At 44.2% G+C, this 24,172-nt stretch overlaps 1 protein-coding gene across 1 annotated transcript in view; it reads right to left on the bottom strand.

Annotated features, from left to right (window-relative positions):
• Window positions 1–285: 285 nt before the first annotated feature.
• GRK6 (G protein-coupled receptor kinase 6) overlaps window positions 286–24,172 on the bottom strand; it is a 697,925-nt gene continuing 674,038 nt past the window's right edge. The window contains exon 16 of the mRNA XM_078652755.1: window positions 286–1,809. Coding sequence (XP_078508881.1) covers window positions 1,801–1,809 — 9 coding nt within the window. The 3' untranslated portion in view covers window positions 286–1,800. The remainder of the gene's footprint in view (window positions 1,810–24,172) is intronic.

Here is a 24,172-nt window from a genome sequence, read left to right as displayed (position 1 = left end):
GGACCATGGTCTGGTCTGTACTATTGGTGGTGCAGGTGGTGGCTCGCTGCGCATCCGGTGGTGCACAGGGATCCTTGGGCTGCTAACGTACTCCTCGTACTCCAGCGGCTCCATCTCTACGGTGCGCATTGTCTGCTCCCGTAGTCGCTCCTCCCGTCTCCGCTTGACCCGCCTGCGGACAAAGCTGCACAGGCAGCATAGTAGCACAATGAGGCCCCAGATAAGCCAGAAGGCAGCAAAGCAGGTGAGGAAGGTGTATGTACCCTGGGACATCCCCATGGTGAGAGCCCCTAGTCTGGCCTGATCTCCAGAGGCACACGCGACTGGGTATAAATATTTCCAACCAACTGAGGATTACTAAATTAAGCACCAGTGGGGGAATCTATGGAGTGGGGCAAGAGGAAAGAAAGACCCTCCCTGGGAGGCCTGAGGTCCACTGAGGGTTTTTAAAGGAACTTGAAGACCTTGGAAATGATCAAAAGATGGGGCTAGAAGTAAGGGGGAGGGGATTCCTGTCTGCAGGTCTCTCCTCCCCCTTCCTACTCTCGGGCACTGACCACAACGCACTTGGCTATGAGGGACTTAAGTCTACAAAGCCGCCCAGCGTGCTCGGTTGGAGAACTTCCATCTGCCCCTTGATCTCACTCTCCTTCTTTTAATACCTCCTTCTTCTCTCCTTTGTCTCTCTGCACCTTTCTCTCTCTCTTCAACACTACTCTTTGTTCCTTTTACTTTTGTGCTCTTTTTTACTTTATCAACTTTCTCTCATTATTCAAGCTGATTCCTTCGCAATCCCACCTTTCCCCTTTCCTTTTCTGCTGTCTTTTCTTCGCTCTCTCAAACCTTTCTTCCCTTCCTTTGATTTACTTTTGTGTTCGTGCCTTCCTTAACTCCCTTATCCTGACTGCTTCACTCCCTGCTGCTCCCTCTGTTCTTTTCTCTCACCCCCTTTATTTAGCCCCTTCTTCCACTTCTTACTCTACCGTCCCACTTTCACGTGTTTATGTCTCTGCTAGATGATCCCTTTCGCCCTACTCTGGATCCAGGGTGCAGTTCAGAGAGCTGTTCAGTTAGCCCAGATGTGGAGCAGAGAGACCAGCAGTATCTAATGTAGCCCAGGTATGGCGCAGGTGGCCGTTTGTATGCTTGAGTTGACCCAAGTATGGCTCAGGTAGCCCGTGTGTGGCTCAGACTCTCGGGTCGCCAATGTACGTTGTGGCTCAGGTAAAATGAATTCTGCTGGTACTGCCTATATTGATCGCCGATGCCCCGGGCATGGCTCAATCAGCTCGTGTGCAGCTCTGGAAGCCCGTTTGGTGAGGTAAGGTAGGCCAGGTGTTTCTCAAATGGCCCAGGTTTGCCAGGCTCAGTTTTGTCCCGGTGTGCTTCTGGTAGCCTAGACTCAGGTCAGCAAGTCTAGGCGTGGTTAAGATGACCCAGCTGTGGTCCTAGAAGGCTCAGGTTTGTCGGGAGTTTCACTGGAAGCTTTGCCGGGTGAATGATTCTGTCTACTCAAGTCAGGGTTGTCACATGGACTCAGGAGCTTGACAGCCCTTGGAGGGCGGTCCGGGTGTTCTGATTGAAGGTAGCGTGGTGGCAGATGGCAAGAATAGTTGGCTGGCAGAATGTGGCAGGTTTTCGAAGCGTCGTCTGTAGTCTACACCAGATTATGATGCCGTTGCGAGACGTAGCGCGGTGGTTGAGCCCAACTGATCCAGTGTCCATTATCCTGTATTGCCAATGGCTGTCGTTGTACCAGCTGCAGGAGTGCTGCATTGTTACCAGGTCTTATCCATCTTCTCACAGTGGCTGAAACGACAAAGCACACAACAAGACCAGATGAGGATTTCATTAAGGCCCAGACACATCTCCTCTCACCACCCCACAGAGCCATGCATACTTTCAGTACATGTATCCTACTACTATCATAGGTCATGAGTTCTACCTGGATAGCTGAGGTTTGTTCTTCTTTGGGGGTCAGAGAAGAGACCTCAGTTGTGTTCAAGTTTTGATATATTTTTGACCAAATGAGCTGGAATATCTGCCTCCCTATGGGCTGTAGGGTACTTGGGCCTGGAGAACCCTAAACCCAGCACTGTTCAGGTCTGTCTTGAACACATAGTGGCAATATTGTGGAAACACACAAACACACTGGGGATGAATGCAAAGCTTGTAGCTTTGCTCAGAAGCCCAAAGGCACGAGGACCCACACATTTATCAACATCCTATGGCCAGTGAAAACATCTCAAAGCAATCTGGGCTTCACAAGTAGAAAGAAACTCCCTCCTTCGAAGTATACTGCACGACAAAGCTGTCGGAAGTGGCAGTATTTGGTACAAATCCATTAGTGACACGAGCCAAAGAACTCTGAAGCGCTAACGGTCTCCAGCTACTGGCCATTGCGTCTCAGCTTCTGTCTGTGATGCGGCACCGGGGAAGCAGCTCAAATAACTTTAGCACCATGTATGGTGCACTTACCAGTGAACCCACGCGCTCTGTTATGGTGCAGTGCGGCAACCCTTGGCACGTTATAAGTGGGATATTCTTGTTCAGAAAGGCTTGTGAACCTTTTGGGCAAATCACGGTCAACTATAACGCAAGTGGTTTTGGTAAGTGAGGGTGACAGTGAATTCCTCTCTCTTGTATGTTTTTGGGGAATAATGGGTGCTCATTTCTCATATGCATGAACCAGTGCTCCCTCGCCAATTTCTGCATATTTTTGCCCGACGTTCCACCCAGACACATCACCTGGTGGTGCAGATGACAAAAACACCTGATCCCAGTTTCCCCCGGGCATTTATAATCCAGATATCCTGTCTGCCATATTACAAGTGCCATATGATATAATGGAATTGTAATACGATGGATGGGATATCCGTCACAAATGTGACGGATATCCCATCCGCCGTATTACAAGTGCCATATGATATAATGGAACTGTAATACGATGGATGGGATAGCCGTCACAAATGTGACGGATATCCCGTCTGCCATATTACAAGTGCCATATGATATAATGGAACGGTAATACGATGGATGGGATATCCATCACATTTGTGACGGCGTAACTCTGTCCGTCAAGATCGTAATCAGGCCTGAAGTCCTGTTGTCGGTCCATCAGGATTACCAATCTACATATAATGAGGCCCCAAATATGTTTTCTCCTTCTCCTAGCCATGGCATTATCTATTTATTTATTTATAAACACAGGTGCTGCACAACAGTTGTAAAATATGATAAGCACCAATGCAACAAAATGAAATAATGATACAATACATATAAACCACTACAGAAAAGCACATTTAGTTACTGGAATAAGAGACAAACTAAGACACTACAAAAAACCCAAAGAAAACATGCAGAAAAGAACATGTCAAGCATTGAAAGAAAGCAAATCAACCTAGGTAGGGATAGGCTTCCGTAAACAAGAAGAGCTTCAAGGCTTTAGGGAACAGAAACAGTTGGAGAACGTTTTCTAGAGGGAGGAAGAGAGTTCCATATAGGATGGAAACAGCAGAGAAATTCTAGTAGAGGGTTTCTACTTTGGTAAATTTCACAATGTCCGTGCAACGTAAGATCCTACTCCTTGGCACTCTGGCCAATCGGGAAAAGTGTAACATTTTAGTCAGACAGGCAAGCTGTACCAGGGGAAGAACCCTGTCAGTCATACACAACCTATTAAAACAGTCCTGTAGTGCAGACAGGGCCGGCTTTAGGGCAGTGCGTCTGGTGCAACCGCACGGGGCGCTGATCTGTGGAGGGGGCGCTGACTGCAGGGGTGGGGTGCGCTGTGTTTAGCAATATCTTATGATTGGAGAGATGAGGTGGACTTTTGCCGGGTGGTAGTGAGAGAATCCGAGGAGTTGGTCATGGAGCGCCAAAAGTGATTGTGGCACGGGGCGCCACCAGCACTATGAGTGCTGAAGTGATTAGTGAACTGAAACAAGAATAGGTTTGATGTGATCAAGGTCGAGAGTATGTGAAGAAATATCGTCGTATGTTGTGATATTGACTCAATGTACAGACGCAGATAGTTCCAAGTAATTTATTTCATCTTAAGATGTAGGTTACAGCAGATCCAAGGAAACGTTCCTCTCAATCTGTCAGCCCACACTGTTCTGCTTCTTCACGGAAAACTCACTTGCTATTCCAGGAAAGTACTCCTGGTTTCCACACACAGAGCCCAGCTACCTCAAGCCTACAACCCCCCTCCTTAAGTTATCATATTTAAACAAAAAAAGAAAACCTTATGCAAACTAATAAGTTATATACAACAATTCATAAGAACATTTATACATATTCCATCACAAATCTAATCTTTTAACCATTTAGGAAGTTTCCTATCTCCCTGTTATCTAATTGATCCTGTTCCATCCCTCCTTTCAACATACTTCCATGAATTTGAGGAATGTCCTCCTCAAATTCCTTTAGTGTTCCAGCTCCTCTACGCGGAACAACCTCTTTCTGCAACTTCACTCCAACCACTTCCTCTTCTGTGGACAATTCAACATAACTATCCCTATTATCCATACTTTTAGTGGTATTTCCACGGTTTGCCTGTATCTCAAAATCATCCAAATCATACAGTAACGCTAAATATCCACTAAAAGCACGCTGCTGAAAATTCTTCAATACTTCCTTTCACCCCATGGCAACTCTTTTTAAGGTCCATGCCTTGCCATTGTTCAACCTTACCACATTATTCAAAAACCTCCATCATTTCCTCAGGTTCTTAGAACTGACGGTCACCTTTAATAAGCTTCCACTGTATCTTTATATGAACCAAATCACCAACTTTGATATTCAGTCCCTAAATGCTGTTTATCTTGTCACTGTAGCTCTTAGTTTTTGGTTTATTTTTACTCATCTTCTCTTGAACAGATTCAAAAGACCCATCCACAAATCCAGGACTAAACAACCATTCTGGGTTCCATTTGGTTCCTGGGTTCTTCCCTCTCATAATAACAAAAGGAGGTAGTGGCTTCATTGTTTGTTAACCTATGAGCTCATGCGGCCTTGCCTAAGAGGGTAACTTAGTCCTGGTTGCTGGCTATGGCAGACGGAATTGTTCCTTTAATTATGAGGTTGAATCTGTCAACCATCACCTTCCCACTGGGATTATACAAGGAAATAGTTCTATGTATCACACCTAACCTTTCAAAATAACTTTTCTCAGCTTTTGAGTCAAATTGAACATCACATTCGCTCAAACTCGTGTCTGGAAGTCCTTCTAAAATTAATACTTGATTTAAAAAAAAAAAAAAGCAGTTTCACTATCCACCTTCTCTACAACCTTTACCACATGCCATCTTGAAAATAAGTCAATAAGCACAAGTATGCATTTTGTGGTATATTCGGGTCCCATGATATCAATTGCAATAGGCTCCCAAAATGCTTTGGTTGGAATCCTTCTAACATATGCGGACTCCCCTACCCCCCCAGCGCCTGGATACCCCTCAGGGGTGATAAGCATGGCTCTCAAATCCTATTTGATTGATTCTGGATAAAAAATGTGTAATCAAATTATTCTTTCCTGGTACATATACAGTTTTGTACACATAGACTTGCATCCGCATTGATAATCTGTTCATCCTACATGAAGCAATAACTTTACCTTTGGTTGTTAATTTCTTCACAACATGTTTATTGTCACATTGAATAGTGATTGGCATACACCACACAAAGCTCCTAAAATGATTAAGCTTCCTTTTCTATAAATGGATATCATTATCTGTTGGTGACAGGTCTCTGGAAGCATAAGCAATCACACACTCTACGGCACACTTAACCATATAGGTGAAACCCACACCGTAACCATCATTACTGGCACCAGAACTAATTACCTTTCAAACTGGGACATCTTAAGGATTTTGGGCCAAACTATAATTTGGACTCCCGCTTGGAGCAACTCAGCATTTTTATCCATTTTCCTGATTCACATTCTCAGGGACAATGGTCGAACCATTAACAACGTCTTCCTTGACCAGCCTATATCTGGGCCCAACTACTGAAAAATCTCTCTCTGACTGGCCGACACCAAGAAGCCAAAAGACAAATGGTCTGAACAAGCCTGTCGCATGTGAGGCAGTGAACTGGTGCCTCACCTTTCGGGCCTGTGCAAACAGAGAGTGTTTTTTATATTTACTGAACCTCAGCTCCTGTGAGGAACAGGGACTTTGAGTCGGTGGATCTAGGTAGTGATCGCACCAGTCCAGCAGCAGCTCCAGATGGTCGGTTCAGTCATGGAGGGAGTATATATTGTTGCTCTACACGGTTACCCTCTGGGTTTACTTTGCCACAAGTGGATTCCAGCTGAACTGGCCCATTAAAGCAGAAAGAGTAGTGATCCTACCAAGCCTTCTAGCCATGATGTGTGGTGTGTCTATACCGTCAGCATCATTTGGCCATACGGTGCTGTTGGGTGCCCTTGTATACTGCTGCGAGTGCTGCGTTGGACTAGCACTCGCAGTTAGGAGGCAGCAGGCTGTCTTTGCACTGGTCTGGGAGCAGCTAGAAAAGGACGATGCAGTCACAGAGGGAGCATGCAATGCCAATCTTTACTGCACAGTAAGTGGCACATGTCACATTAAGGCAAAGGCCTGGGCAGTTGGGCTGGGCCTGTGAACTTTAAAAGGTTACAGCTCTTGCTGAAACTAACTTAGTAGGTATTTTTCTTTATCCATCACTATCTCTCAAGTAGGGGCTGGGCTGGCTGGGCAACCTGGGCTGGCTTAGAAAAAAGAACAAAGCTAAACATACTGGTTATAGTAAAACTGTAGACAATATGGGACTGTTTAGGAATCTTAAGAAGGGTGCCCCTTGAAAGGTAGGGGCACTGGGCCAAAGTCCATTTAGACCATGCCTTAAAACTTCCCTGCCTTTCAATGCTGATACATTGGCAGTCTCCTGTTTGATTCTCTCAAAATCATTCTCACAATGTGAGGTCCACTCAAATTTGTTCTTTGCCTTTTTAACAATTGCCTAATGTTATACATTTTTTCTGCAAATATAGAGATTTACTTTGTACAAAATTCTACCATCCCCAAAAATGATCAAACATAATCCGTACTAGTGGGTGCAGGAGCTTCCTTGATAGCACTTACTAATGAAGGATTTGGTATGACATCACTCTTATCAGTATGAGGTACCCCTAAAATTTGTAATATTCACCATCATTTCACATATAGTTTTGTAAATTTCTTTTGCACATTGTATGTTCTTACAGTTTACAGATTTAAAAACACATCAATGATAGCAACTGGTGCTATGTAAAGCGCTCTGATACCCGATTCGGGTCAAGTTTGAGCTATATAAAACTCTGTATAAATAAATGTCATGAACTAAATACATTACACTGTTAGTTGCAAATCTATACTTTGAAAATTCCACTGCCATCCCCTTCATTACAAGAATCTCAAATCCTCTTTGTAACTTGATGTCATGTTCATTCCTATCCTCTCCAGAAAATTAGAATTTAGTCCTGACAAAAGAGTATATAATTTTTTTGAAAAACAAATTGAACATGAACTGTTGAAACAAAGCAGCTGATGCCAAGCCAAACGACATGCGCTTGAATTGAAAAACACCCATCTGGGGTGATACATTCATGGGTTTAATTGATTCTGGGGCTAAGGAAACCTAATTATAAGCAGACAATTTATCAACCGCTGAAAATATGTTGCTCCTTTAATTTTGCTACCATTTCATTTATTTTTGATAGTGGAAATCTGTCAACCACTATATTGTTGTTCAGATGGCGCAGATCTACACAGACTGATATTTTCCATTACTGCACCATCCTACGTCCGCTGGAAGAATCCACTCTGAACTTTCAATAAGCTCAATTACTTTTAGAACGACTAACGTCTCTAAATCTTTGGAACCCTCTTCTTTGTACTTTGGGGCAAGCATTACCTTCGAGAATAATTCTATGCTCAAACCCACAAAAAAATCCTAAAGTCTTCTCTTAAACCGTAGGAAATTTGTTAAACTTAGGGGCATATTATCAAGGCGGGCGATAAGAGATGATAATTTCTATTGCCCTATTAGCAAGCTGTCGCTAACAGCAGTTAGCGACAGCTTGTAGGCGATAGCGAGCGGTTTGGGGCCCGCTTTGCGTGTCAGCGATATTTATCGCTAATGACATGCAAAGTGGGCGTATCCAACCTGTTAGCGACTGAAAGCAGTCGCTAACATCGCTATCGCCTATAAACAACGCAGGCGTAGTGATGGAAATATTCGCGCTAAGCGCCAATATCTCCAAAACCTAATGCCTGCTCAGACCAGTTCTTAGCCTGTATATCCAATGGGAGGTGGATATTCAGGATAAGTCCCTGTTAGCAATAATGCCTGAATATCGCTGGATTACCAGCGATATTCACGCATTTCGCCGCTATTGCCGGAAATGTTATCGATTTAGAGATAAACGTTGCTAATAGCACGTTATCTCTGTGATAAAATCCGGTGATGCGCTAAGCTTATTTAGCGATAAATATCGCTTGTTGTTGATAATATGCCCCTTAGTGTTCCACCACAGTTATGCCTTCATCAGCTACAAGAACGTGATCTTGCTGTTAGGATTTTTGACAATGTGCTAATATTTCTGGTTGAACCGTTCTAAAACACACAGGCCCTTTATAGTTGCATACAATTTTCCTCATTAGTGCCTGTTTTTTAAATTACAAGTGAACCATCTGTAGCCCATCATATCACTTTTTAGGGCTCGGGCCTAAGCCACCACGAAGTGGGGGCGGAGCTTCCGAGCTCTTATGTATTTAGAAAAAAAAAAGAATTCAGAAAGGGGTCCGGCTGGCACATTCCTTAGTTTTTTATGGCATCTGCGTAGTGATTCGTCTTCGCAGTGCTGTCTATTTAGTAGCGTTGACGTGATAGGCTATATGTAATGTACGCGTGCCCGATTTGGCATATTTTCGGCGGTTTCGCGCACGGCAGACCTATTAATCTTAATTAGGAGCTGTCAGAGTGCCCGTGTAATGCAATCCAGATGGTGCGAGCGCGTTCACCATTGCATTGCATACAAAAAAGTCATCTGATCTCTTCAGTGAGTGTCCGCATGCGCTGTACGGGGCATCTTTTTCCAGGCGCGAGGGGTCTTTGTAAAATCGTAGACTGTGTCGAATGGCTGTCCTGTTCCTTGCAGTGGGCTCTTGTTGAAGGTATGGATCTCCCGAGGAGAGCAGGCAAATGCGGGAGGGGTCAGGGATAACAGTTAATCACTTGTAGTAGAAAAGTCTTTGTAACTGAAAGTTAAATAAATTAAATGTGCACCGCAATCTATTTTTTTTGTTGTTTCTATTCTGTTTTTGGATATGGGATTCTTTGACAAGTGAATGACCATTAGCGAAGAGTCGAACTCTACGAAAGATTGTGTGGGCACCTATTGGGAACGCATGAGTTGCAACTACGCTTTTCCAGAACATGCGGTATTAAGAAATGTGGAACCGAGCAGTGTAAAATGACACTAGTATTCTCGTGTGTTTACAGTAATGCTGTGGCGTCTTTTTTCCACTTGCAAGGGTGTGTTGATTAATGGGAGTGAGTTTGCTTATTCATCTGAAATTTTTATTTGTTGTTCCCAGCTCACACCTGACTTGTTTGAGTGTAACGTCAGTTAAGTGAACCTTGTCGTACGGGTGACTGATGACAGATTTGAGATGAGCTTTGATAATACCCAGGGATTTTGCAGAACTAAACATTGCACCATGTAATTAGGGCTGCCCTCCTATTTACGCATGGTAGATTGTAGGGTTGGGCACAGTTGGATATCCAGGATATACACAATGAATTTACATGGCTTTCAGTGGAACTTGTGTGCAGGATTGTCAGTCACTCTGAAAGGCCAACTTGATTTTCCTATTCACTGGCTTGAATAGCCCAGGCAAAGAATATTGCCAAAATTCTCTAGGAATCTGGGTTTTGTTATCAAATAGTTTGGCTTGCCTATAGACTATATTGTTCGAGGTCAAATTTCATCATTGTATGTGTGCTGATTGCAAACGTCTCTACGTTGCTGTCATTCCCTGCCACCCATCTGGTCTCTGTGGCGGGCACAGATTGTCGTACCATATGTATTTTTGCTTGTGATTTTCAACGCCTACCGTTTTGGCATTTGGCATGTTGATACCCTAACCCTACAATGTAATGTAATAAACAGTTACAGCTTGCAAAAACGAATCTGATCAGAAACTGCACCTGAAAATATGAGCTAAATTTGACATACGAAACATGTCCTGTTTTTTCAAAATATTTAGGTATTGTTATTGTTTTTAGATAGAGGTATTAATACAAAATCTTTCTGAAAATTGGCCTAATGTTCCCTTTACACATCTTCAACTCGATTCCAGTTGCCTTATACATTGGACATGATGACATGAAGTATCTCCTGGTTATTATGACTTATTGTGTGCACCTGTTGCATTTTTTCAGATTTTGTGCTTAATAAAGGAGGTTCTGTCCACTTTCTTTTTAATAACCGCAACCTTCTTATCCAAACCATTCCCGAAGAGAGTAGCTAAGGAGCCATGTAGTGTAGTAGTGAGTAGAGTAGTGAGGGCAGAGTAGTGAGTAGAGTAGTGAGTAGTGAGTAGAGTAGTGAGTAGAGTAGTGAGGTGAGTAGAGTAGTGAGTAAAATAGTGAGTAGAGTAGTGAGTAGTGAGTAGAGTAGTGAGTAGAGTAGTGAGTAGTGAGCAGAGTAGTGAGTAGTGAGTGCAGAGTAGTGAGTAGTGAGTAGAGTAGTGAGTAGAGTAGTGAGTAGAGTATTGAGTGCAGAGTAGTGAGTAGAGTAGTGAGTAGAGTAGTGAGTAGAGTAGAGTAGAGTAGAGTAGTGAGGTGAGTAGTGAGTGCAGAGTAGTGAGTAGAGTAGTCAGTAGTGAGTAGAGTAGTGAGTAGAGTAGTGAGGTGAGTAGAGTAGAGTAGTGAGTAAAGTAGTGAGTGCAGAGTAGTGAGTAGAGTAGTGAGTAGTGAGTAGAGTAGTGAGTAGAGTAGTGAGTAGAGTAGTGAGTAGAAAGTAGAGTAGTGAGTAGTGAGTAGAGTAGTGAGTAGTGAGTAGAGTAGTGAGTAGTGAGCAGAGTAGTGAGTAGTGAGTGCAGAGTAGTGAGTAGTGAGTAGTGAGTAGAGTAGAGTAGTGAGTAGTGAGTAGAGTAGTGAGTAGAGTAGTGAGTAGAGTAGTGAGTAGTGAGTAGAGTAGTGAGTAGAGTAGTGAGTAGTGAGTAGAGTAGTGAGTAGAGTAGTGAGTAGAGTAGTGAGTAGAGTAGTGAGTAGAGTAGTGAGTAGTGAGTGCAGAGTAGTGAGTAGAGTAGTGAGTAGTGAGTAGAGTAGTGAGTAGAGTAGTGAGTAGAGTAGTGAGTAGTGAGTAGAGTAGTGAGTAGAAAGTAGAGTAGTGAGTAGAGTAGTGAGTAGAAAGTAGAGTAGTGAGTAGTGAGTGCAGAGTAGTGAGTAGAGTATTAGAGTAGTGAGTAGAGTAGTGAGTAGAGTAGTGAGTAGAGTAGAGTAGTGAGTAGAGTAGTGAGTAGTGAGTAGAGTAGTGAGTAGAGTAGTGAGTAGAGTAGTGAGTAGAGTAGTGAGTAGTGAGTAGTGAGTGCAGAGTAGTGAGTAGAGTAGTGAGTAGTGAGTAGAGTAGTGAGTAGAGTAGTGAGTAGTGAGTAGAGTAGTGAGTAGTGAGTAGAGTAGTGAGTAGAAAGTAGAGTAGTGAGTAGAAAGTAGAGTAGTGAGTAGAAAGTAGAGTAGTGAGTAGTGAGTAGAGTAGTGAGTAGAAAGTAGAGTAGTGAGTAGTGAGTGCAGAGTAGTGAGTAGAGTATTAGAGTAGTGAGTAGAGTAGTGAGTAGAGTAGTGAGTAGTGAGTGCAGAGTAGTGAGTGCAGAGTAGTGAGTAGAGTAGTGAGTAGAGTAGTGAGTAGAGTAGTGAGTAGAGTAGTGAGTAGAGTAGTGAGTAGTGAGTGCAGAGTAGTGAGTAGAGTAGTGAGTAGAGTAGAGTAGTGAGTAGGACATCACAGGCAGCAGCTGTGCAAGCTTCTTACACTCACAAGGAGACCACAGGCAGCTGAGGTGCAATCTTCTTTCACTCACAAGAACGACATCACAGGCAGCAGCAGTGCAAGCTTCTTACACTCACAAGGAGACCACAGGCAGCAGAGGTGCAAGCTTCTCACACTCACAAGAAGGACATCACAGGCAGTAACGGTGCAATATTCTCACACTCACAAGGAGATCACTGGCAGTACACACCACATGAACACAGTCCATAACACATAGCAACAATACATTGGCATTTACAATGCCATTAGCTCAAACTGAAATAAATCCGAGCCCGATTGCATTTCTAATGCTTGTTTTTCATTGTAACCCTCGGGGTATATGTCTGGTGCTATAAATGTCCCAACTACATTGCTAACTAACTTTTCTTTCCATATTGCTTTGTAAACAATATTATAGAGTGAACCAGAATGAAACCCACGATCCTCACCCAGCATTCTGGTTTACCTTTACATGCCTTATCATCAACATTTAACACCAATTTGTCTCAAACTCATAAAATTGATATTATGCTGGTCACTGGTTTATTCCTAAAATGGTTGATACTTGGTTTTGTTCTCAATCTTACTGTTAAATGTGCATAGTGTCTCACACTTTTCCTGTCCACGTTTGAACACAAATGCACATCTTCAAAAAATGTACACTTTTCGTCCTATGGCAAGCACATCATCTAAGGCTGAATGTCCACTCACCCATAACATTCTGAAATAGCAGAGTTGCTTGCATGCATCACCACCTGATTTCTTATTAAATCATCATGCATGGAGCCAAACTTGCAATCTCTTGCTAATTTTTTTTAACTCTCCCACATATTCTTTCACTGTTTCATTTTTGCCTTGTGTACGTTGGAAGTATTTGCATATTGTAATATCTAGGTACACATTTGCTGCAAAATAGCTGTGAAGATCAACAGTAGCAGCATTAAACCCATTAATATCTCTCGCACTTGTAGCCTTGAACATCTGACTGTATACTTTTAACCCTTTAGGGGCTAAGGAATATAATGACATTATTTTCCTTTGATCCGCAGAAAGTTGTTATTGTCGTCAATTTCTGCAATGTAATTCAAAAAGTACTCCTTCCACTCCTCCCATCTTAAGGAAGGTTTGGACACTTAATCAAGAAGGTTGTGAGGGACTAATGCTGAAATTCTGTATTCTCATTTTTTATGTATTGGAATTGTTTAGTGTCCACTTTTCAAAATGGTATTGGACTAATACACTGTCCACTCTTCACCATTACCTACTACAAAATTCATTGAGGCATATGGACCAATACAATGTTGAAGAATACAGTTGGAAATGTCATGTGAACTCAATATAATCTCTTAAATTAATGAGGTACCCTTCTGTGGCACAATAGGGATCCAACATGCACATATAAACAGGAAGGCTGAGAAAACCAATCCTAGCTATGGCAAAATGGTATTTTTTTCTCACCTTGTATAGTCTGCTGCAATTTGCATCAATGCGTAAATTGTATCAACTGTTAGATTACATTTAGACGGTAATCGTGCCGATAATATTTTAGTGAATCACTTCAGTTGCCCTTACAAAAAAAGATCCTCTTCTTCCACGGTTCCTTGCACCTTGAAATTATATTCAATGATTTCTCTGAACAGAGCCAACATGAAAGATGTCCACCGCGTAGGTCACATTGCGTGACCTTGTGGAAGTCGTAACTTTGTAGGCGGGTTATATCCCTCTGACGTTAAACATAAGAAGCTTCAGCAACATGATGAGTTCCCCACAATTCAAATGCTGCAAGAAGGTGCCCGTGTGATGCCGGTTCTCCTGTGTCGTTTGGATCACGCATGTGCGTATGTAACGAACTGTTCATACAGTTTACTTACTATATTAAAAGTAATGGCCCTTTAAGGAAATGCCGTTCCTTTTTGTCTAAATTGCTAAAAGTAGTCTGGAATGACACTACAGTCGTAGAAGAGGAAAGTTATATCAGCTTGACTCAAATGTTCAAGATGTCGGGTTCTTCTTCGGATTAGCTCTTCGTTTGCTGTGTGAATGGCCCCATGTGCACGTGCATGCAATTCTAAGTGATTTATTTAATCTGAAGATATAGGTTACAGCAGTTTCAAGGAATCGATCCTATTAATCTCTCAGCTCACACTGTTCTGCCCCTTCATGGAAAACTCACTTGAAATTCCAAGAATCTATTCCTGGACTCCACACACAGGATCCAGCTACCTCAAGTCTACCACACCATAGGACCAAGCAAACTCGCCACAGCCTTCACTTCGATTAAAATAGAGAATTATTTGAGTGCACCAGAGCATGGTTGTCCCAAGCCAGCCAGGCATCAACTGACTCAACTTGGAATGCCTTCACCAAGATGGAACCTAGAGCATGAGTAAACATTCCAGCTGTAACAGTCAAGCCCAATACAACCCACAGCCTTTAAAGGAGAGGGTGATGAAGCTGGAAGCATAGAACTCAGCCACGGCTGCTACCTGGAACAGCAGTAGGGTGGGGTGAGGGGAAAAGGGCGGTGGGGGATCAGGTAAAAAAAATCACTTACATTCCGGCCGGTTGCTGCTGCTGCCTCTCCTGCGTCCTCTTCCTGGCTTCTTGGGGGAAACAGAAAGCAGGAAGTACTAGCGTTGTGATTGGGCTGTGTGCCGTGGATTGGCGTTCAGCCAAGGGCTGGAGGGATGGGCATGTTCTCAATGCAGGCTGTATTGCAGCCTGCATGGAAAACAGGGAAAGTGCGCATGACTGTTTTGGGCGACCGAGAGGGCCGACCAAACAGGCATAGCGCACTTAGGAGGGTTCTACCACTCCTCCCCTGCTCTGTAGCCCCACCCCACCCCCTCAAGCAAAGCTGCAGGAGAACAAAATAACATGATAATAACATGATATTATAATTTTTTTTCTTTCTTTCTTTTACTGCTTCAGGGAGGTGAGGCTACGCTCATTCACCTTAGCGGAGGAGCCGCCACTGATAGAACTATGGTTTCTCCACCCTGTTGTGAAAGTTCAAGTGTTTGGCCAAGCTAAAGTTATATGGGCAAATTCTTTTTTTTTATCAACCGTCAGCTTGTACTTTTAAACATCAATCTCTCAATCAGGCCCGGACTGGCCATAGCGGGCACCGGGCAATCCCCCGGTGCACCGCACGGGTGGGGGCCGGTTTTGGGGCCTCGGGGGCCCTTTTTGTTCCAGGTTCGCCCTGTAACAAAATAGGCCGAAAACCGGCCCGGCAAAGCGCTCGGCGGACCCCCCACCCCCAGAGGGGCAGCCAAGCACTTTGCCAGGGCCAGTTTTGATTCCCAGTCCGGCCCTGCTCTCACTCACTTTCCAAAAAACGTGCTTTCACAAGGCTGTACTGATGCCAAGAACTAACCTAATTGATTTCTGACAAACACATAGACCGTCAACAGGTATAGGTTTGTAGCTCTGATTGGTCTCTACAATTTTCATATTTGTTCTGAACTTAATATTGATTTTTAGCACCAATAAAATCCTTCAAAAGCACCCTATTTCATACAGTTTATGAAATAACAACTTCCCGTCGATTATTATCAATGGATGGATAGATAGATAGATAGATAGATAGATAGATAGATAGATAGATAGATAGATAGATAGATAGATAGATAGATAGATAGATAGATAGATAGATAGATAGATAGATAGATAGATAGATAGATAGATAGATAGATAGATAGATAGATAGATAGATAGAGACAGACGAGGCGGTCACAAGCCTTGAAAATCTATGTCAACCCCACTCACCCATCTAGGTGATACTAAAAACACTTGTAGTCTGCCTTCATATGGGTCTCTCCTCAGTCTCCAAACCTCCCCTCACACCTGATGGCTTGATCAAGCAAGGTTTCTATCATCTCAAAATAATCCAAGGATGTTTTTTTTTTGCCCTTTCCTCATTGGGGTTGGCATCAAGAAGTGCTTATGGAAATGCCATCTAAGAGCCCCTGAGTTCTTAAAGCGGATTCCGACATTTCAAAGCACAACCATTCCTGTTCACACCAGGACATCAACAAAGAAAAAATCAGACATCCAAACCTTAAAGAGCCCTCACCGGCTCTCAAAGAGCGTTATCTTCAAAGTCCTCTGTATTTCCAACATGGCCTGTGACAAGTTCTGGCTGGCATTTGGGATTTGCTGGATTCAACTTTTTTGTCCTAGATCATCAGACAAGCTCTTTTGCCTGATTCTGAGCTTCATCTAGATGGGTTCGTACAGCCTTTACTGTCCCGGTGCCGTTACTAAAAAACGACAGCGTTGTCGAGTTACAAACCATGATCCCGGACAACCCTTACTTCAGAGAGCAGTTAAAGGCAGACTTATGCTCCCATAGTCCCTCCGCTTGCTCTTTACACAGATCACTGATTAGCACCAAGAGGCCTCAATCGTGGCCATATTGCACCTTGTAAATCCTGATAATATATCACAACACTCGTAAACAAGCACTGGCAAAAAAACAATGGGTCTGGCATTGGCTGGTCCCACTTTGCTTTGCCAAGGCTTATTTTGTGTGTGAATGTTGTTTGTTTGAAGGCACGCATTGTATGAAAACAAGCATTGCCTGAAAGACAAAATATATCACCATTGCACTAGTAGTCACCGGCAATGAAGAAGACTACTTATGTGTGCATATTGTGTAAGAGCAAAATGCTGTCACTCACTGTCAGGTAAGCCAGTACCTAAAGTGGTCTGACTCTATGCATCATGCTGTATGCTGTTGTGGGAGAAGCATAATATGAGTGAGACTACAGCTGACCAATGCATGAGGAAGGCAAATATGCATAGTATAAATATATCTTTATAAAAATAAAAAAAGGAACCTAAAAATGAACAGGGCCCTTATATATGTGAAAGTATACTCACATCTGCCCCCTTCTGGGAGTTCTAGTTATAATTCTGACATGAAGACTTAGAACACTTGGGAAATATGGCTGACTGAAGCAAGCACCTTGCAGGTTTTAATCCATGACAATGCTAGTGACTGAGGTTGAGGCAGAGATGCTGCAAGGGAGCCAGAGTCAAGAAAGAGCAAGATAAGGGCCTGTTAGCCGTGTATAGAATAAAGGGTACAGCAGGTGGATCCAGAGGTGTGAGAAGTTGGCCTGGTATATGATGTTCACTATTCTAGTGAGCACCTTGCACCAGTCCAAACAACCCTTATGGTGATGGTTGTAAAGTCAACCTTATAGACCAACTATCCTAGTGGTAGCATGGACAAAGCAGTCTTAGGCTAAACTCAAGAGGGCATGCGAAGCCAGCTGTTTTACCATATGCAATCCCCTTAATACCAAGTGAAAGGACACCACACAGGTTGTATATCAAAATATATATGTATTTATTTCTAACACAATCCTCTGAACTCTTTATGAGGTCAGAGGCACCAGCACATAACAAGATACTTAATTAAAATACAATAAGTTGCACAAAATACAGTAATGCCCTAGGGGCACTTTGAACCATATACTAAAATAGTGGTATAAGAACCACGTCATGAACAAAGGAAAGGCCTAGGGCCTGGAGAATCGCTGGGGCTACACTGTACTACCAAAGGATAGGGAGCAGGAGGCCCACGGGATGCGCGTGTAGTGTCTTTACACGCACACGAGTTACCATAGAGTTAGAATGGGAACGAAAGAATTGGAAAATAGTTCTTTTAGGACACTTCCGGATGGACTAGGGAAAAGCTACTTGAAACTAGGACACTAGGATTGTCAATACCCACAGGAGTACCGAAATACTCGCGTTACCACACCCACAGGAAGCGGGTGCATAGGTGTCAAAGTGTGTTGGGTTTCGTCGCTGATTCCTATGGAGCCTTGGAGAAAGATGCTGCAGGCGACCAGGAGAGAAGAGTCCGGTTGGATCCAAGGGCAGATCGAGGATGAAGAGTACCTGAAAGCAGAGGGGACAGAGTCCGGGTCACTAGCCAGTGACCAGGATGGAACCAGGAAGGAACCAGGCAATGTCGGGATGCGATCAGGTGATGTCATGAAGCTTGTCTCTGCAGCCACGTGGAGCAGGAGGTGTTGACAACAAACAGGAGCTGGGCACAGACTGTCCCACAAAGCATTTAGCTGTCGGCAGTGTCGGCTTCCGGATTGGAGTCAAGAATCCTTGGCAAAGGCAACCCATGCAGAAAAGGAAGATGGCTTCTTAATCAGACCAGCAAGGTCTGATGGGCTGCTCCTTTTCAGGGGAGCAAGGGCCAGCAACCAGACCAGCGGTGTAAATCAAAGGTTGTCGTCGTCACAGAGGCCACTAGCCAAGGGGCAAGTGACCGGACAGACGCGTCGAGCAGGAAAATGCAGAAGGGTCCCTCGCAGAACTCGTGGAGTGTGGAGGGCTGATCTTCGGTGCAGTTGGTGCTCGGGGCTGGGGCTTCTCCATCCCCAATGCACAACTTCGAGGGTGCCTCAGAAGTTGTACGGAGAGCAATTCGCTGGCCTTTCCAAGATGGCCGGTCCCACGTCTCTCGTCGCCTCCACGGGTCTCAGCACTGCTGTGACTGTGGATTGGGCTGTTGGATGTCTGGAAGTCCGGGTCTTGTTAGGCTCTGTGCTCAGGCTCCGGCAGGAGCATCGACAAAGCAACCCGTTGATCGCTTGATGGTGCCTGCTTGTGCAGGGTGGTCACTCCTTGACCACAAGGGAGATTCTTCAGTCGTTTCTTGCAAAGTAGATCGTCGAAGGTCCAGAGTTTCAGTCAGGATAAATCTAAAGTCTTGGGACTCAGCTCCTACCTATATACCAAATGTAGGGGCTGAATTACCTGCTAGGTCCCTCCTATGGGTGGGACCCAGGAAGGGGGTGGTTACACCCCTTTCCCTTTGTCCAGTTTCGCGCCAGAGCTGGGGCTGGAGTGCCCCAGCACCGGTTTGAACTGGACTATGCATGGGACACCTTGTGTGCCCCAGGCAGTGTCTCATTTCATTCAGCCCTCCCTGCCCCAATACAATATGGCCTGTCTGGGGTGGTGCTAGCACCTCCCAAGACAGGAAACCTATTGTCCAAGCCTCCCTCGCTGGAAGGACTCCCAGCAGCAGGAGGTCAGACTTGTGTCTGTGGCAGCAGCATCCATTTTGTGATGCTGAGGCTCTGGTTAACTTTAACCGGGATTAGTAGGAACAACATGTTTTCTCCCTCTAGAAGGGTGGAATGCTACCTCCGTGGCCAGAACTGGTGAGGGGGTAGTATTCCAAAGTGTATGACACCTTACACGACATGTTTTGATAAAGTCAAACCAAAGTTAGCATTTAACCGCGAGGTTCATAATGCACTTAACAGTATATGGTATGGCAATATCCTAGAACGGCTATAAGGACATGGTTCCGAAAGCTGCAGACAGAATCAGCTCATGCTAGAGCACCATATCACATAAAACCAAGCACTCTACCTTCAGGATTGTTAAGGCCTGCCATAGGAGTGACTTATAGGTGTATATGTGTCTAGATATAAGGTTAGATATAGGAATACTGTATCTAAGCAAGGGGTGATTACACAACCTTGCCCCAGCTGAGTTATCAGCCAGTTGTGTCAGTTTGGATGGCCAGCCAGGTGTGGCAAAAGGTATGCTGCAGCCCCTGGTAGGCCTTGGTAGCACCTATGCCCTGGGTACCTATGGTACACTGTACAGGGACTCATAAGAGTGACCCAAATCCCAATTGGTGATGTACCTAAAGTACATGGTGTGAATTTAGAGAGAGAACAGCCGGGCTGGGGGTCTGATTAGCAGGCCCACAGCCACATCTCAGTCGAAAACCAGTGAAGCAAAAAGCAAATAAGTGGGGTGACCATAGGAAAGCAGACCCTACTCTCCTACAAGAGGGCCTGAAGGAAAGTCAAAAAAGAAAATGGAATCTGTGTTTTCTTTCTGCACCAATAACAGGTGTTTTAAAGTTAGTCAAAGTTAAATTGTATTTAAGTCCAGAGAACAACCCATTACACACCACTCATTCGTTTGGCTGCATATTGACACCCCTTATAGTACGGTGGATGCACTGAAGGCAGCACCATTTGCAGAACGGGCGCCATGTTTTTTGGCCCTACTAGACAACGTTTTTTTTTGTTTTACTTGACTAAGCCCCTAAAGCAAGAATTTGTTTCAGCCCATCACAAAAACAGTGGTCCTGCGGCGGAGGGTCTATCGTTCCTGAAATTCTGTGCCAATGTATGAGTTGCATGGTGGACACCGGAAGGGTAATTAGTGACAGTCTCTCCACCCTAAAAAGTGCTTGGTGACTGACACAGGGACCTGGCGGCCCAGTGGTGGGCAGACTGCCAGGTTAACGGTTTCATCTGTCGGAGCCAGCTGATGCTCCACTAGAGAAAACCACGTACTTACCCAAAATCTAAGTGACGCAGAGCAGTAGAGGAGCATCTGCCTTGCAAGTGCCAACTCTAAATGAGGCCTCTAGTCAATCAGGTGGAGGATGAGTTGTTATCCAGAGCTATTGTCAATAACACAGAGCTAAGCTCTGATCAAGGTTGGGTGTTAACCCCATTGAGGTTGTCGTCGGCCGTTGAACTTTCGGAGCACTACCTGGCTGGTGCTGCGAACGTTCAACGGCCGACACGGCCCCGCCCACTCTGTCGAACGCCCCCACTGAGCCGAAATAATGGCCGCAGTAAATGGGTTAACGGTGGATTACTAAGAGCAGAGTTTTGAGTCACTCCGGGTATTATCAATAACGTGGATGAACCGTAGACATTATTAATAGCTGATCTCTGAGTAGGGCTGTACTATCAAGAGCAGAAATATAAGAGACTGTCTTGGCAAGAGCAGAAATACAGTGGCCGCCGCTAGCGCAGGAAATTGGTGAGGCAGCGCTGGAGAAAATTCAAGAAAAACAAAACTCACCTGCAGCCTGATGTCTGCCATCTCTTCTGCTCCAACAATGTTCACACAGGCTCTCATAGTCCTCTGAGCCAATCCAGGTGCTACTCTCATGCTGGTATTATCCAGCATGAGAGAAGCGTAGCGCTTGGGCAGAGCTGGCTGGTTCCATGCTCCAGCAGGGACAGGGAGCTAGTGCTCCTAAACCCTGCTGATATCTCCAAGCAACAGCCTGGAGATATCCAAGTGCGCATGTTGGTTTGGCCGGCCGTGCCCTGAGCCCACCGATCCCCCTACTGGGCCCACCGTCAAGGCTGCGGCTTGGCTACGGAGTAAAATAAAATGGTAATAAAGGAGTTTTAATAACTGCTTTATTATTATTTTATTTTACATGCGTCTCATGGTTTCAGCAGTGGGGCGATGCTCCTTCACCATAACGGGGGCGCCGCCCCTGCAGAAATATGGGAGACTGTGCTAGCAAGAGCAGAGCTCTCCAGGTGAGGGTTGTTAGCAAGAACACAATTTGAAGTGAGTCTGGCTAAGATCCACAACAATGCTCAGAGTGAAGGTTGGTGTTACCAACAACAGGTCTCTGGAGGACTCCAACCAATTGTAAGAGAAAAGCTCATAGCGTGGAGATATCACCAATTCTAGGCATGGTTCCAAAAAAGAACAAAAACACATCAAATGGCCACGGTGCTGAAACTTGCAGAGTCTGCCCATTTTATCTGTGCCTAGACCATGGTTGGACTGTGACAGAAACAGGCCTGGGCACCAAAATAAAAGTGGCCCCCATTAGTAGATTAGAAAGCAAAAAAAGTGGCCCTTGTTTGCAAATTGGGGCAGTGATGATAGCTTGTAAAGCGATGCTGTATAAGTGTTTTGTGAAAGGGCTGAAAGACTGTATGGTCTTGAGCTTGCTGCAGACAACGTTTGTTTTAATATCAGGGAAATCAACCATAAAGACTAGCCACCAGACTACAAAACAGGCCCACACACACCTAAAAAAGGACTCACACACAGACTCGTCACACTAGCCCGTCGGGCGCAGCCCGATTGCCCGATAGGCCAGTCCGACCCTGGCCGAGGCGGCTACGAAGAAAAGGCAGAATCTAAAAATAATACTCTTGAATATGCCAATCTGAAAGCTTTCAGGCCCTACAAATGACGTCTTAATATACATATTGCATATCCTTTCATGAAGTGTGAGTCACCTGAGAAGAGCCTATTTCAGGAGCCTCTTCCATAGCTCAGTAATATGCTGCAATGGCTGCCCCTAGAATTCTGTGGAGCAATGTCCCCTGGCACAGAAAATTGAAGGACATTATCCCATTGCTCAGTACTAAAGGGCATTATTTTAACTGGGTACATGGTGTTCGGATTACAGTATTATCCATGGCACATTATTCCTTGAGGCGTTCGGCCATTTTATCCCCATAACAATGTTCCTGATGCTCATTAATTCTCCTGACGTTATAGTTTTGATGGACACTACATCTGCCGCGCCATTAAATTGGGTAAAGATACTGGCTATTTACCGCGCTTGGAAACGGCAATACCACGGTATTAAGCAGTGCATATAAAACAAGCTATTATTTTTACCATTGTTATTATTGTTTGTTATTATTCTGCGGCTCAGTTTTTTTCAGATGGAAAAAGATATTTGGCGGTCGCGTAAATTTGCTGCGCGTCTGAAGTTCGAACTGAGAACACAATGTTTCTGATTGGAATATAAAAGATGTGTTTTTTTAACCACAGAGGAATAATGCATGGGGGACTGTGGAAAATGGGAGTAAAAGATGAATTCATGACTATCAGATCTGTCTTTAAAACCCATAAGTTTTGAAAAGCATTAGGACTTGGCTGTTCTTCAAGCTACTTTGAGGAGGCTGGACAATGGTTGCTTCTTGTAATTTATTATCAGTATCAAGACATACTTTCAATTAAGTGTGTTCACCGTGCATGACAGCGCACCAGTGTACAACACGTATGACTCAGTGCAGCCATTTAAATTTGGAATATCTGCTCCACAAGGCATCACTGGGCCTTATTTCCAAAAATGACCAAGCGGGTCACCAAATCTCTTCCTATACCACTCCATCCTAAAACATACGACCCGCTAAGGTTTTTGCGCATCCATTATTTTTTTTAGATTTGGAAGCCCATGAGTTTTGAATCCTCCATGATTGAGGCTTGTGGCCTGCCACCAGCTCTAAAAATTGTTTCAGTGCCATTTTGGGTGGCCGGGAATGCAAAGTTGCTTGTATGTGGCCTGCTCACTTGCAATGCACTGTATCTCATTATGGAATGGGGAGAGGTTTGTCCCTTCTTTTCTGTTAAGTGAGGGCACACAAGACGGATGGTTCAAAGTAGCTGCAGTGCATCCGCGGAGTCACTAGTCTTCCTTTCCTGGTGTGTTATGTTATGTCAAAAAGAATTTAGGATAGCACAAGCGACTCACTCCCGAAAGAGTATCCCGGTGCTCTATAAGGTTCTAGGCAAGACAATCATTCAAAATTGCCAGGTTCTTTAAAAGTTTTTTTAAGTTGGTAAAATGTAAGCAGGAGTGTCTAGGAAAAAGAAGTTTGTTCCAGTGATGAGGAGCCAGATAGGAAAGCGACCTTCCGCCGTGTCTCGCAGTACGGATGCGGCGGCGGCAAAGCAAAAATTGATCCTTAGATCCAAGATTCCTTCTAGTTAAGTAAGGAACATGCTTCTATCGTATAAAGTGGACCATTACCAGCAAGAGATTTATGAACAAGACTGAAGAGCTTAAAAAGGGCCCCTTGTCTCACTGGGAGCCAGTGTGTGTGGGTATTTGTGTGCACAGTATACAGTAAAGGGTCAGAAAGCACCCTCTTGTGGAAGATCACATTGTGAGGCAGTCATTGGTTCTCCGTCACTAACGCTATTGGTTTATCATTGGTTAGTGCTTTCAATGGCTTAAATCCTTTCTTATACTACATTTTGTCACTTTTATTCCATTTACCACTGTTTGAGTGGTGCACTCTTTTGCCAGATCTAAATGGTCTTTTCATGCAGCCAAGAAGGACATTTATACGCCCCAAGACATAAATCTGTATTAATAATTTAGCGTACTGCTTTATCAAGCTCCAGACAAATATGCCCTTCTCTAATAGGTGTCGAGTAAAACCGGAAATGGGTCATTCTTCTCCTGCCATAGAAACAAATACACAGCAACAGCCACAGAACGGCAGAACACACAAAAATAAAAATCAGAGGGTAAGGCATATGTTTGATCGATGCTCTTAAGTAACTAATATT

This window comes from Lissotriton helveticus, chromosome 7, assembly GCF_964261635.1.
Source record: "Lissotriton helveticus chromosome 7, aLisHel1.1, whole genome shotgun sequence".
Taxonomy (NCBI): Eukaryota; Metazoa; Chordata; class Amphibia; order Caudata; family Salamandridae; genus Lissotriton; species Lissotriton helveticus.
The sequence above is the reverse complement of the archived record's forward strand: the minus strand, read 5'-3'. Positions and strand labels throughout refer to the sequence as shown.